The sequence below is a fragment of the Kryptolebias marmoratus genome, linkage group LG2 (assembly GCF_001649575.2).
Source record: "Kryptolebias marmoratus isolate JLee-2015 linkage group LG2, ASM164957v2, whole genome shotgun sequence".
Classification (NCBI taxonomy): domain Eukaryota; kingdom Metazoa; phylum Chordata; class Actinopteri; order Cyprinodontiformes; family Rivulidae; genus Kryptolebias; species Kryptolebias marmoratus.
The window spans coordinates 22320513-22333174 of record NC_051431.1 but is presented as its reverse complement, the minus strand read 5'-3'; the positions used below and the strand labels follow the sequence as shown (position 1 = coordinate 22333174).

The following is a 12662-nucleotide window of genomic DNA, read 5'->3' as shown; positions in this document are numbered from 1 at the left end:
GCAGTGGTACGGCAACAGGCAGGGGCCAATTGCATGTATCAACCCAGTTTGTGATGGATTGCGCAATCAGAGGTGAAGCTCGGCTCGCTGCTGCCGCACCTCGCGTTTCACCCTCGTATTTGAACAGGAAATATGCAATTTCAGCTATTTTGACTATAAAAATGCGATTTGGACCATAAAAATGTTCGAAAATTACTCATACATAAAGATCAGTGGACAAATATTAATATTCATTTTATGTTATGATTATTTTTTTTTCTTGTCGTTATGACAGGGGAGGCTCTGCCTCACCTGCCTCCCCTGACCGCACGTCCCTGATATGGGTTGTTGTTGTTTTTAGTATAAATAGGTTAATAATTAAAGTTTAAAAAACTTAAAGTCATAGCACACTTTTCCCAATCGAGCAGAACATTTTGATATGTACAGTAAATGGTTAAAATAGCACAAAGTATGCAGAAGTGCTTTGACTGCAAAAATTATATGGAAGAAACCATAAACAGGAAAACAACCGATGCTGACTCAGCATTCACACAGCTAACAGAGATAAAGGGGACCGACAGACATCGGGACACTGAACTCTGCTCGGTGTCCGTCCGTCGCCGCCTCCCTACAGAGATCCCCCTGTACCACATCCTGAATGCCAGGATCACCTTCAGCAACCTGAACGGCTGCGAGGAGGGGCCCGGGGTCCGTTCTGACAGTGAGATTGGCGTGGGCGGGGAAAAACAGAGGGACGCCCCAAGGACAGACACCCCTTCTCCAGGCAGCGACTCCTCCAGCGTCTCCAGCTCCAGCTCCACCAGTAAGACCCCACTCTCATAAGTACCCCTTCTCTCATCCACCCTCGTTTTCTAGCCAAGTCTCAGCTGTAGAACTTCCTGTTACGTATTTATTGCCTCCCGACGAGACGGTTTTGCCTGTCTCCGTGTGTGCTTTTGTCTGTCTGTTAACAAAATAAGTCATGAGCCACAGGACAGATTTTATTGACACTCCAGAGGGTAATCATTGGATGTGCATCTATTAACTTTTGAAGCCAATCTAATTCAGCTAACTGACCTTAAATAAAACACAAAAACGGGTATAACAGTCTGTTTTACGGATATGGAGCTAAAATTTAGTGTGATAGTATGAAGTCATCTCCAACACACAATCTGAGCACTAATTTATCTCATGAGATCTTAACATTTTCAAGGTTTGACCTGTGATTTTAGTCTAAAACTCTGGCATGAAAGGCAATGGATGATATGCATCCCTTCAAAGAATGCTAGGTCTTTGCTTTGATATTTTAAAATCCTCGCTAACATTTTCTTCACAAACTGTGAGCATTAGGCTTTGACTGCATGGTGTGAGATCATGGTTTTATCCATCATTCTATCATTTATTCTTAAATTTACGTCTAAGTGATATTACTGTTCCAGCTGCTCCGAAGGAACATCTTTGGAAATCCCTGTGTTGTCGCTCTACCTTTAAGCTCCGGTGCGCAGAGTAATTATTTTGTTAATTTATGCCGTTGTTCCTCTGCTTTTCCTTTCCCACTGTTCTCCTTCAGCCTCCTTCACTGTCAGATAACACACCCTCCCGTCTCTTTGCCCTTTGCCCCCCCCCCCTCCCGTCCTGTGTAAAACAGTGTCATGCCGAGTTGGAGAGATCCCCCCGTGTGTGTTCAAGCCCCCGCCTGGATACACCATGCAAGGAGGCAAACAGAGAGACAGCATGAGGGAGGAGGAGGAAGACTTGCTACAGTTTGCTATACAGCAGAGTCTGCTGGAGGCCGGGTCTGAATATGATCAGGTGACCTGACTGTGGAGCTCCTCAGCTCCTGTTCTTTAAATAAACACTATACCAGACCCTCCAATATTAAACCATTTTTACATCATGGATATTACATACACCATAGTTATTACAGACAGACAAATAGGTCAGGTGCTTTGGTCAGTGAATGTGAGGTTTGAAAACTAATTTTGAGGCTAAACGCTCAAAATTAACACACTCTTAATAATTAAAAAGTATACTCCATCAGAATACTGTAAATTAGTAACTAGAGACAGGAATATAGCATGGAAGTTGAATCTAAAGCAGCATGAGTGCCCCCTGTAGGCTGATTGCAGTATAAGTTTTAAGTCTATGTGAAGAAATGAAGCATTTCCCTCACTAAAAGTTTTTTTTTTTTAAGTTGACTTTTATTGATGCATGTAGTTCTTAATTTGCTTAAATATTCAGTTTTCTAATATGTTTAGTGGTAATTAGTTATTTGATGCCTAAAAACAAAACCGTTATGATGGGGCTTACAGCCCCACAAACCAACTACACAGACTCTGGCTCTATAAATACAACATGGCAGCGCCTGTAAAACTGATATTATGGCTTTAATTTTAAACAATAAAAGGAGGCAGAAACACACACACACACACACACACCCTTGTCATGTTCCCAACAATGCAAGTCAGAACCAGAGACAACAGTCCGATAAACTACTGCTGAGTCATTCCACTCTCACTGAAAACAAAGGCAAATGTTAGTGGGTGTTTTTATTTATTTGTTTTTTGTCTATTTAAATTATTACTGTTACTAATATAATGTAATATCTTGTGTTTCTACTGTAAAAAAGATGACATATAAACCACTCATATAAAAAGGTATTGGATGGATGGATGGATGGATGGATGGATGGATGGATGGATGGATGGATGGATGGATGGATGGATGAATGAATGATAGCTGTAGGAATGGATGTCTGGATGGATGAAGGTATAGATGTAGGAATGAATGGATGAATGGATGAATGGACGGACGGACGGATGATCAGATGGATGGATGGTTGGATGATCAGACAGATGGATGGATGGATGGATGGATGGATGGATAATTGGATGGATGGATGGATGGATGGATGGATCGATGAACAGACGGATGGATGGATGGATGGATGGATGGATGGATGGATGGATGGATGGATGGATGGATGGATGGATGGACGGACGGACGGATGATCAGATGGACAGATGATCAGATGGATGGATGGTTGGATGGACAGATGGATGGATGGATGGATGGTTGAACAGATGGATGGATGGATGGATGGATGGATGGATGGATGGATGGATGGATGGATGGATGGATGGATGGATGGATGGATGGATGGATGGATGGATTTCCAGCTGAATCAAAGATCTTCTTGGCTTTGGGAGCCCGTGTCAGAGGGATGAGTCTCTGCTGAGCTCATGTGATGACCTGCGCCTCTCCGATGTTTCACACGATATAAAAATAATTACCACGCACATCTGAAAGTGACTGGCTTCCACGCATAAAGACACTTAGTTAGGCAAAGAAAACAATCCTCACAGCAAAGCTGCAAAGCACAAGGTGGAGAAAATGGCAGCGAGGCGTTGCGTGTATCTGTAAACAGACGGACAGCACCTTATCAATCACCGCGGACATCGTCCCTCCCTACAAATTACAGGAATAAATTTAACAATAAGTCAAACAAGACCTGACACACGCACGCACCGAAGTGCAAAAAAGCGGGCGGTTTTAAAATAAACCCAATCAATAGTGAAGTAAAATCAATAAGCAGAATAAACTGCCTCTTCTAGATGGAGCTCAGGGTTATGTTCGACACGACATGCTTCAGCACCGGTCTGGTCTTTAAACCCCAGAGATCCTGCTCCTGATTGGCTTTCTTCTGGGGGACAAAGACGGCAGCATAAATAGGCTCAGGAAGACAGGGCAGAGACGTCTACAGAGGGCTTTTTTTTTTTTAACCGAGATACAGAAGGTTGGTGAAGAGGAGGAGACAGGATGGGGGGGGGGTTCCTGCTGAGGATTTGTACCGTACGGTTATAGGTTTGGCGGTGGGAGCGGTCCCGGAGCTGCTTCAGAACCGGAGCTGACGGAGGTGACGAGGCTTTTAATTACAGCAGAAACACTAAAGCAGGTTTAGGGGAGGATTAAACTGCACGCGCAGCTTTAAACAGCCTTCACTCACAGTTTCCCATTTGGAGTGGTCGAAATGTTTCTTCGAAGGCAAACCTGTGAAGATTTAGATCCCCTGCTGCTGAAAGGCGAGGGGAACATGAACTCTTCTGCTTATGTTTGTCTGTTACTAAAATACCTCATGAACCGGTGGACCAACTCTAATAAAACTAGCAAAAAGTTGTCCTTGGATGGTAAAACCGATTACTTTTAGAGCTAACCCAATTTAAGATGGCCGCCACAGCCAACTGACCTTAAAAGCACAACAAATGGCTATAACGCAGTCAGTGTTGCACATAAAAGCCTAAAATGTGGATTTGTTGTAGCTGAGACTGACTCCAAAAACGTCTCTGTTTAAAACGCTGCACTTAACTAGCCAGAGTCGAATCGGTCTGTTAGCAAAATATCTCATGAACCACCTGACAAATTTGAATGAAACTTTGAGCAAATAATCATTGGATGTACATCCGTAACTGATTTGCTTTTGGAGCAAACCCAAATTCAAGATGGCCGCCACAGCTAACTAATCGTAAAAACCACAAAAATGGCTAACATTCGTTCAATTTTACAGATATTGTGATAATATTTGGTGTTGTTGTAGCTGATAGTAATTCACAACACATAATCCAAGTGCTACATTGATCTTTGCTTAAAACTAGCATTAAATGTTGGATTCAACTCTGTCTGTTAGCAAAATATCTCATGAACCACCGGACAGATTTTAATGAAACTTTCAGAAAGAAGTCAGCGGCTGTACGTCTATAACTGATTACTGTTTGGAGTCAATCCAATTCAAAATGTCCGCCACAGCTAATCAACTTTACCCAACACAAAAAAAGCCAATAACTTCACAGACACTGAGCTAAATTTTGATGTGGTTCTAGCTGATAACAGACAACACATAAACTGAACGTAACATTTCGCGATATCCCATGACATCGCACTCTAAGGCTTTAAATTTACACCTACAATCTCTGTAGTTTTCAGCTGATTTGTGTTAAACCTTTGTTTTTTTGCTCATAAAAATATTGACACTTAAAGAATCCGTCCAGTTTACGGGGTTTTGTTGTTCAGGGAGTTATTTTTGCGTGTCTCAGAGTTTATTAATAATTTGTGTTTACCAAGAAACCAGAGCCAGGATTAATCCACTTCACTTTCAGTTCATGAGTCATATTGGAGCCAGCTGGCTGGCTTTGTGCTCTGTGTGTGTGTGTGTGTGTGTGTGTTTGTCTGCGTGTGTGTGGGGCACTTTAACAGCCACTGACAGGAAAAATGCCCACACAGAGGGAGTATTTTGCCTTTCCAGAAACTCCCTTCATCTCTCTGTCCATCCACTTCCTGGACTCGCTCCCTGACTTCCTGTTCTGCCCTCCTCTTTGTGTCTAGGTGACCATCTGGGAGGCGTTGACCAATAGCAAGCCAGGAGCGCACCCCCTGTCGTGTGACCCCAGTCGTGTGGAGAGGTAAGAAGGAAGCAGCACTTTCAAGGTGTGTCTTCTGAAACAAGTGGCTAAAAGCTGCGGCGAAAATCCTTCAGCTTAAAATCCTTCAGCAAAACAATCGAAATCTCCACGAGCGTCAGCATGAAGGCCAACTCTCCTGCCATTCATTCCCTGGTTTTGAACTTCCTCTCGCTTGTGAATTGTTATTCTTCGCGTTCTTGCAAGCCTCCATTGTGTGTGTGTGTGTGTGTGTTTTTCCCCCTCTCCAGCTCCTTCCTTCCATCCCTGACTCACATCCTGTATTCCTGTCCTCCTCCACTCCATTATCTTATCCATCCTGCTATTCTTCTGCCAGCGCCTATCTGCTCTTTGTGTTTGTGTGTTTGTAGAGCGAGCGCTGGAGAGGAGGATGAGAGGTTCCTGCTGCCACAGTCGACTCTAGCCTGTTAGCCTTATCTGCCGTCCCTGTTTGTAGACGAGTGGCTGAACCCTCCGTGCCAACTTCTTTTTCCCCTCTTATTAATACAGCCTCGGCGATGAACTGTAGACATGAGATTACGTCGTTCTTTGCTCTTAATGCCAAATACCAGTGAATACAGTCATCACTGAGGCCGTGTTTACATGTGAACGGTCTCCTGGAAACGTCACATGTTTACACTGTAATCCTGTGCTTGTTGGACTCGCTGCAGTTTCCATGCCGGGTCACTAGCTGGCGCTGTGACTTCTATATTTCGACGACACGCACATGCACACAGACACTTTGGTCTCCTGAGCATGAAAACCGTCTAAAATGGTGTGTGTTTGGGGCCGACAGTGAGGTTGGGGTCACTGCTGCACGTTTGAAATGAGAGAGTAGCACCAACAGTACGCCGTTGTTGTTTTTTTGTTGATCTACTCGCGCAAGCACAGAAAAAAAAAATGTCAATTGCAGCCGTCCGTTGTGCTCACGGGAGATTTCGCACAGACGCCGGGCGTGTCCAAAAACCCTCCACTCTGAGAACTGAAAGTTTCTGTGTCAGAGGAGCCCATCACTGTTGCCGTGTACAGAAATGCAACAGAAAAAAAAATTCCTGTTTCACGTTAAAAATAGCGAGCTATGAGTTATTTTGCCTCTTTTAGGAGACTTCCTTTTTTTGGTTTCAAATAACATGGAAACAAACGTTACGCTGTAACATTTCTCGACCGGGGTTATATTCCCAATCCAGCCGGCCTTTCTTGTGCTTCACAGATAGAAAGACGTTCTTTCTTACCAAGGCACCCAGACTGAGTGGTGGAAATTACATGACTCTGCACTTGTTGGAAGGTCATGTGACTGTGTAGTGATAGTTACGATAACAGATCAAATAAAACACAAAGTTGGCAGTATGGCCACACTGCTGGTCTCATGTCATTAGGGCGTGGCCCCACCTCAGGCCCCCCACTGAATATGAAAAAGCGGTTCCCTCTGATTCAGCAAGTCGGCCCGCAGCTGTTGAAACCGGCTCTCGAGATCTGGCAGTTCAGCTCCGGTTAGTAGCGATCACACGTGTGGTCGAGCTGATCCAAAGCATGGTTGGTTGACTGGTTAGTGACGGGAGGACCTCAGCATGACACACTTGCTGTGTGCATGGGAGATGTTTTGTTAAGAGAGAGACTGCACTCAGGTGCTGTCTCAGGAGGAGTAAGACATGAGGACACAGGATGTCCCTGTGCTCTCAGGGTCCCCTGACCCACTACCATAGGTGACCTGAAGTCGTAGACTTTAGGGCGCTTAAGCAGTTTAGTAAGATGATCGCAAAGACCAGGCTGTCTTTAATCTGTCTCTGACCGTTCACAGACCACTAGACGAGCCGACCCAACATAGATGTTAGCTTTTAGAAATGAGACTTGGTGTAGAGCTCAGCTGAGTCGATGCGGCGCACCACGCATTAAATGCGACCGTTACGGCTCTGTTAGTGCCGCGCTTGGCGGCAGCAGAGGCGGGTTGACTTCAGTCCCTCATACCGCCTCAGTTCGTTCAGAAATCACACAGAGGCGGCCCGAGGAAGTTGAAATCCCAACTTGAAGCATCTTACCAAAGCACTGGCAGGTTCCGTCCTGTCCCCTCGTCCCCATCACGTGCTTACACAACAGTCATCTGTAGCTCATGCTGAACACGATATGGTGTCCCTCATCATCATCATTTCATGCCTCCTGGTTATGGCGCCACGCCAAACGCAGCCGCCTGGGCTCTGGTGTTAACGGCGGCACGAGATGCCGAACTCGCGGTCCGGCTGATGGCAGTCATCAAGACTCGATTCTGGCTGGACACGGGGTTGTTGGAAAGTGTCCAACACCTGTGTCCAGATGGCAGGAACAGATGTGAAGAGATTGTGTAACGCTCGGTACACAAAACGCCGGTCCTCCCTTGGTGAGGTCTGTCTTGAATGAGACAGTGAGTGGTTACCTGCTGGTTCCCACATCAGGCCGCTGTGAACACAGTGGAGCAGTGGCACAACACGGTCACCCAAACCCACAACGGGACCCCCTGGCAAACTTCATCAAGTGCTGGTAAGGCTGTCCGATGTGTCTGCTGGCCTCCACTCATCGTTTCGACTGACTGTCAGACAATGCCAGCAACTGCCTGATAACACCATCGCTCCACTTGTCTGCCGGACCCAGACGTCCCACCTCCTTTCATGCCCACTCATTTACTTCCCCATGACTGGTCTGCGTGTTGTCCAACATCTGTCCACATAAGACCGTTCATTCTGGCTGAGCATCATTCTTCTCTCCTACCTGTCAGCCGTGACAGATAGTGCGTAACAGTTTTGTTACGATAAACATTTAAAAGCTTTTAAAGCACAATTGCAATTGCAGGTTCTTAAAAGATTTTTCCTCTGACGACATCTATGTCTCATGTTTGTGCCAGCGCTGTGCAGTTTATTTGTCCTTTAGGTAAATATTAAAAAAAGAGTTTTCTTAAAAAGATTTGTTGATTTTTAAACAATCTCCCCTGTTGACGAAACTTATGGCCTTTTCCGTTTATTAGTCGTCTTTGTTAGGATTTTTTTTTAATCTCTTTGTCGTTACTTTTACGCATTTGGTCCGAATTCTACACACAGACTCAGGCTATAACAGAAATTCTGACGATGACAATTCAAATTTCTATTTAATTTCTTTCACTTAAATAAAAAGTTGGATTGTCAGCGACGTTCACTGAAAGAAATTGAAGATAAAAACATACATTTTGCAGAAAAAAGGACCCAAGGTGTTCAGTTTATTTTACTGCTGCATTATCGTATATGTGGATTGTATTTTTTATCCTTTGTTATTAACAAACTCATCTGAATTACTTTCCACATCACTGGACAGTATGATGAATCTCACATACTGTATGTTATGAGTTTATTGTTTGTGTCTTTGTTTCATAAACACACACACACACACATATCTCTGAACATTTCATGTCTTCTAATAAAAAAAAGTCCTGTTTTCAGCTTGGTCTTAAAGCGTTTCCCAACTTTTACAATAAAACTTTTTAAAAGTCCCTTAAACCAAGACTTTCGATCTGAAGTCACAAAAGTGCCAAAAACAATTGAAAAGACCAAATCTATAACTGTAAAAAAATAGTAATAATACTTTATTACACTTTGAAATGATAAAACAATAACAGAAGAAATCAAAAGCATCTTTTTGTGTTTCACATTCATTTTTTATGTCTTCGTCATTTTCTGTGAAAATATTTTTGAAGTAAATGTTTTTTCTTTATTATTTAAGCGTTATTCATTTATCGTCTTCATTTCTTTCTTTTGATGTTTGCGTGTTTTGTATTGATTTATTATTTTCCCTCTGTCTTTGTTTTCCCTCCAGTTTTCCCCCTGAGACAGTCAGGTTTGAGCATCAGATGTCTGCTTCCTCCTCATGAGCTTCATGTACTATCAGGTGACCGCTTCCTGTTCCTCTCAGTTCACCTGCGGCATGTTGGGAAAGAAGAGAAGAAGCAAACTGGGGTGGTAGCAAATACTCGTTTGTGTCACATCAAAAAAAGTAAACACCGAGATGCTTCAGGTGATAAAATCCGATGCATCCCAGAACGTGCAGATGAACCAGGAAGGCAGCCGAGTGTGTCTGCTGAAGGGAAAATAACCTCACGTTGGGCTTTGTAAGACGGAATCTGACCGACAGCTCCATCTGGTAAACGGTTTTCGTCCTGAGGCAGGAAGGCGATGAAAGAAAATCCTTTTTATTCTACTAAAAAAAAAAACTGGTGACGCTCAACAGAATTAGGCATCTTTGAAAGCAGGAACAAACGTGTGTGAGAAGAACAGGGCGCTGACAAAAAAAAGATCTGAAGACTTCCGACAGAATAAATACTGGAGACGTAAGAAGACCGGCCGAGAATGCGAGAATGGGCGACCTAATGAGAAACTCGGTTCAAAGGCCAGTCCAACACGTTCGATTCGTCTTATCCAACCTGAACACTGAGGTTTGAGCTCAGTGACGCTGACTAGTTATCAACATGGTTAGGATTTCGAACTTCATTAAAGTTTTCCGTTCCCTTGCAACAGTTTTCGCTTTCCTTCGGAATTGTTTTAGTGTTTGACGTTCACCGTATTTTGTCAATTCTGTTCTATTCTGTCAATGAATGGTCCATTTTCAAACTTCGTTTCAAGCATCGTCGTGCACTTCCCAATTTTTCTAACTTTGCACAGACCGCGTCCATTCAAAATGGATTTCGGTGCTCTAGCGGAGCTGGTTCACCTGTATCAGCATTTCTATGATCCCTCTATGAGAGACCACAAAGATAATCAAACAGTTCAAAACTTACAGAAGAATACTGCACTGATGTAAGCGTCAATTATAAACGCCTCCACCGCTCGCTCAGGTCTGCACGACTATAACTGAGCCTTAATGCTGCAAGCGGTGCAGCTTTGTAGTTTAACCAAAGTCATACTAAAACATCACGACTTCTTACATATATAAGGCGCTCTGGATTATAAGGCGGACTGTCGTTTTTTGAGAAAATTGAAGGCTTTTAAGTGCGCCTTATAATCCGGAAAATATGGTACATTAAGTGATTTTTATTAACTCAATCTGTCTGTTACTGAGGCACGAGAAAATGTTTTAACCTTCTTCGTTCAAATACGCTCCAAACCAAGAACAAAAACAACAAATCAGTGGGAACTTTTATGAAGCTACAGTAAATAAAAATAAATCACAAAGAAATAAAATAATGGAATGGAATTAATTAATAAAAGTAAAATTTAAAAAAAAAAAGTTATCATGTAGAACAAATCTTCCTTTAAATATAAAGAGGAAGACAAATTAAAAGTGCATAAAAACTAAAAATAAAAGTTGAGTAGTTGTTCGAAGGTAAAATAATACTTTGACTTTGACTTTATTGTTTTTATTTATTTATTTATCCATTTGTTTTAATTGTTTCTTATTTGTACTTCTGTAGATTTATGTGTTTTACCCTTTGTCCTGTTCTCGTTTGTTTCATTGTGCAGCCTTGTTGCTGCTCTTTAAGTGCTTTATTGATGAAGTGGAATGGTACGGATACTGAAACCCAGCTGGTACTTGCATTATTTTGGGTTTTATTACAGCACAGGCTTGTAGACTTTATACCTTAAGCACAATAAAGTCAGCAATAAGTTCAGCAGTAGGTCAAAAACAAACATCGGGAGTGTGGCAACTGCTGTTTGATCGGTACTCCAATCTGATATTTGGAATTGGATCGGGACATTCCTGATTTTAGTCACGGTATTCGGTGCGTTTGTCATTCCATCTTTCTGTTCGCCAGCGGACGTTTTCATGAAACATCATTTACTTCAGCCGTACAGCAGCTTTTTAGACTCACGCTCCTCCTTTTTTCTCGCTCTGTTTGGGCCCAGGACCCCCCAGCACAAGCCCCGCCCTCCCTCCGGCCTCGGCCCCACCTCCTCCAAGAAGAAGCCGCCCACCTGCAGCTACGACGAGCAGCTGCGCATCGCCATGGAGATCTCGGCCCGGGAGCAGGAGGAGGCGGACCTCCGGCGGCGGCGGGAGGAAGAGGAGCTGCAGCGCATCATCCGGCTGTCTCTGATGGAGAAGTGAGGGGGGGGGTCGGGTGTGTGTGTGGAGGGGATCTGAACCGAGGACACGTGGGAGAAAAGAGCAGAACTTTAAAACTTAAAGCACATTGAAATAAACCATCTTGGTGGGTTTGTACCATTAAATCGCCTGCTTCTCTCTTCTCCCACCGCCTTCGCCAGACCTTTTCCACAAAGCCATATGGTGGGGGGGGCGGGGGGGACCACATTCAGGGGTGCCACACGGTACTTTACTGAGCAGTGCCAGTTTACAACAAACAACACATCCAGTACGAATTTAGTGGAATGCCTTTGCAGACAAAAAAAATCTCTTGACTCTTTGCAATTATGTTTCAAAACCAGCTCTCTGCACCAGGTTCTCCTTCTGTCTTGAGAAAACACAACGTGTAAGGCCAATTTCCTGCTCCAGCATTCACACACACACACTTTGATTCCTTCTGCCACCGAGTCATCAGGGTTTTCTTTGTGATCATGTAAAAAAAGGAGCAGTGCCAAGTTAAGATCAGAAGTGTAGAGATGTTGAATGTCAACAAACATCAGACTTCCTTGTTTGTAATGAAAAAAAAAAAAATCTACTTGTCCTTTGTTTTAGTTTTTTGGGTTTTTTTCTAATTTCATTTTCACAAAATCAACATGTACTGTATTTAGCTTGCAGGTGGATCACATATATGACTGTTAATGATTGTTGTCGATGAGTTTGAGCACAAAGCGATGTCGGGCTCGTGCGTGTTTTAGCCCGTCCGATTTAAAAAAAATTAAATTAAATTTTAAAAAAAAACTACAGGATGAACACTTGGTGCACCAACCACACTGTCTGCGGATGACTTTGTCTGTGTGTAACGAAACTACTAAAGAGACAATGCTAGTGCTACTGTATGTAAGTTAACTGTGGAGTAGAGAAAATACTGAACAAAATGTGCATTTAATCACCTTAAATGAGCAGATTCTTTTTTCCGTTTAGTCGCTATAGTGGTGTAACGGTGCGTGTATTTCTACTGAACAGTCACGGTGTGTGCAACCAAAGGAAGAATCCATCAGTCCCAGCCAATCAGCGCTTTCATCTGGATGAGGGCAAGCTTTTTCTTTTTTTTTATTATTACTTTTTGCTAACTAATGTGACAGAAAAGAAGGAGAGGAAGATACTATCTAAAGTCATCCTGCATGTTTTCCTTGTTTCCCTGCTCCAACACACCTG

General features: G+C 43.2%; 1 protein-coding gene across 2 annotated transcripts in view; it reads left to right on the top strand.

The window, feature by feature from the left end:
- Positions 1 to 12662, top strand: part of ankrd13b (ankyrin repeat domain 13B) — a 62056-nt gene extending 49394 nt beyond the window's left edge. The window contains exons 12-16 of one of the 2 annotated variants that reach the window (XM_017434375.3): positions 614 to 802; positions 1628 to 1791; positions 5359 to 5435; positions 9246 to 9317; positions 11270 to 11402. In XM_017434375.3, the coding sequence (XP_017289864.1) occupies positions 614 to 802; positions 1628 to 1791; positions 5359 to 5435; positions 9246 to 9300 (485 nt within the window). In that variant the 3' untranslated portion in view covers positions 9301 to 9317; positions 11270 to 11402. Of the gene's footprint in view, positions 1 to 613; positions 803 to 1627; positions 1792 to 5358; positions 5436 to 9245; positions 9318 to 11269 lie in introns of both variants that reach the window. The other variant, XM_017434373.3, reaches the window with a different exon arrangement.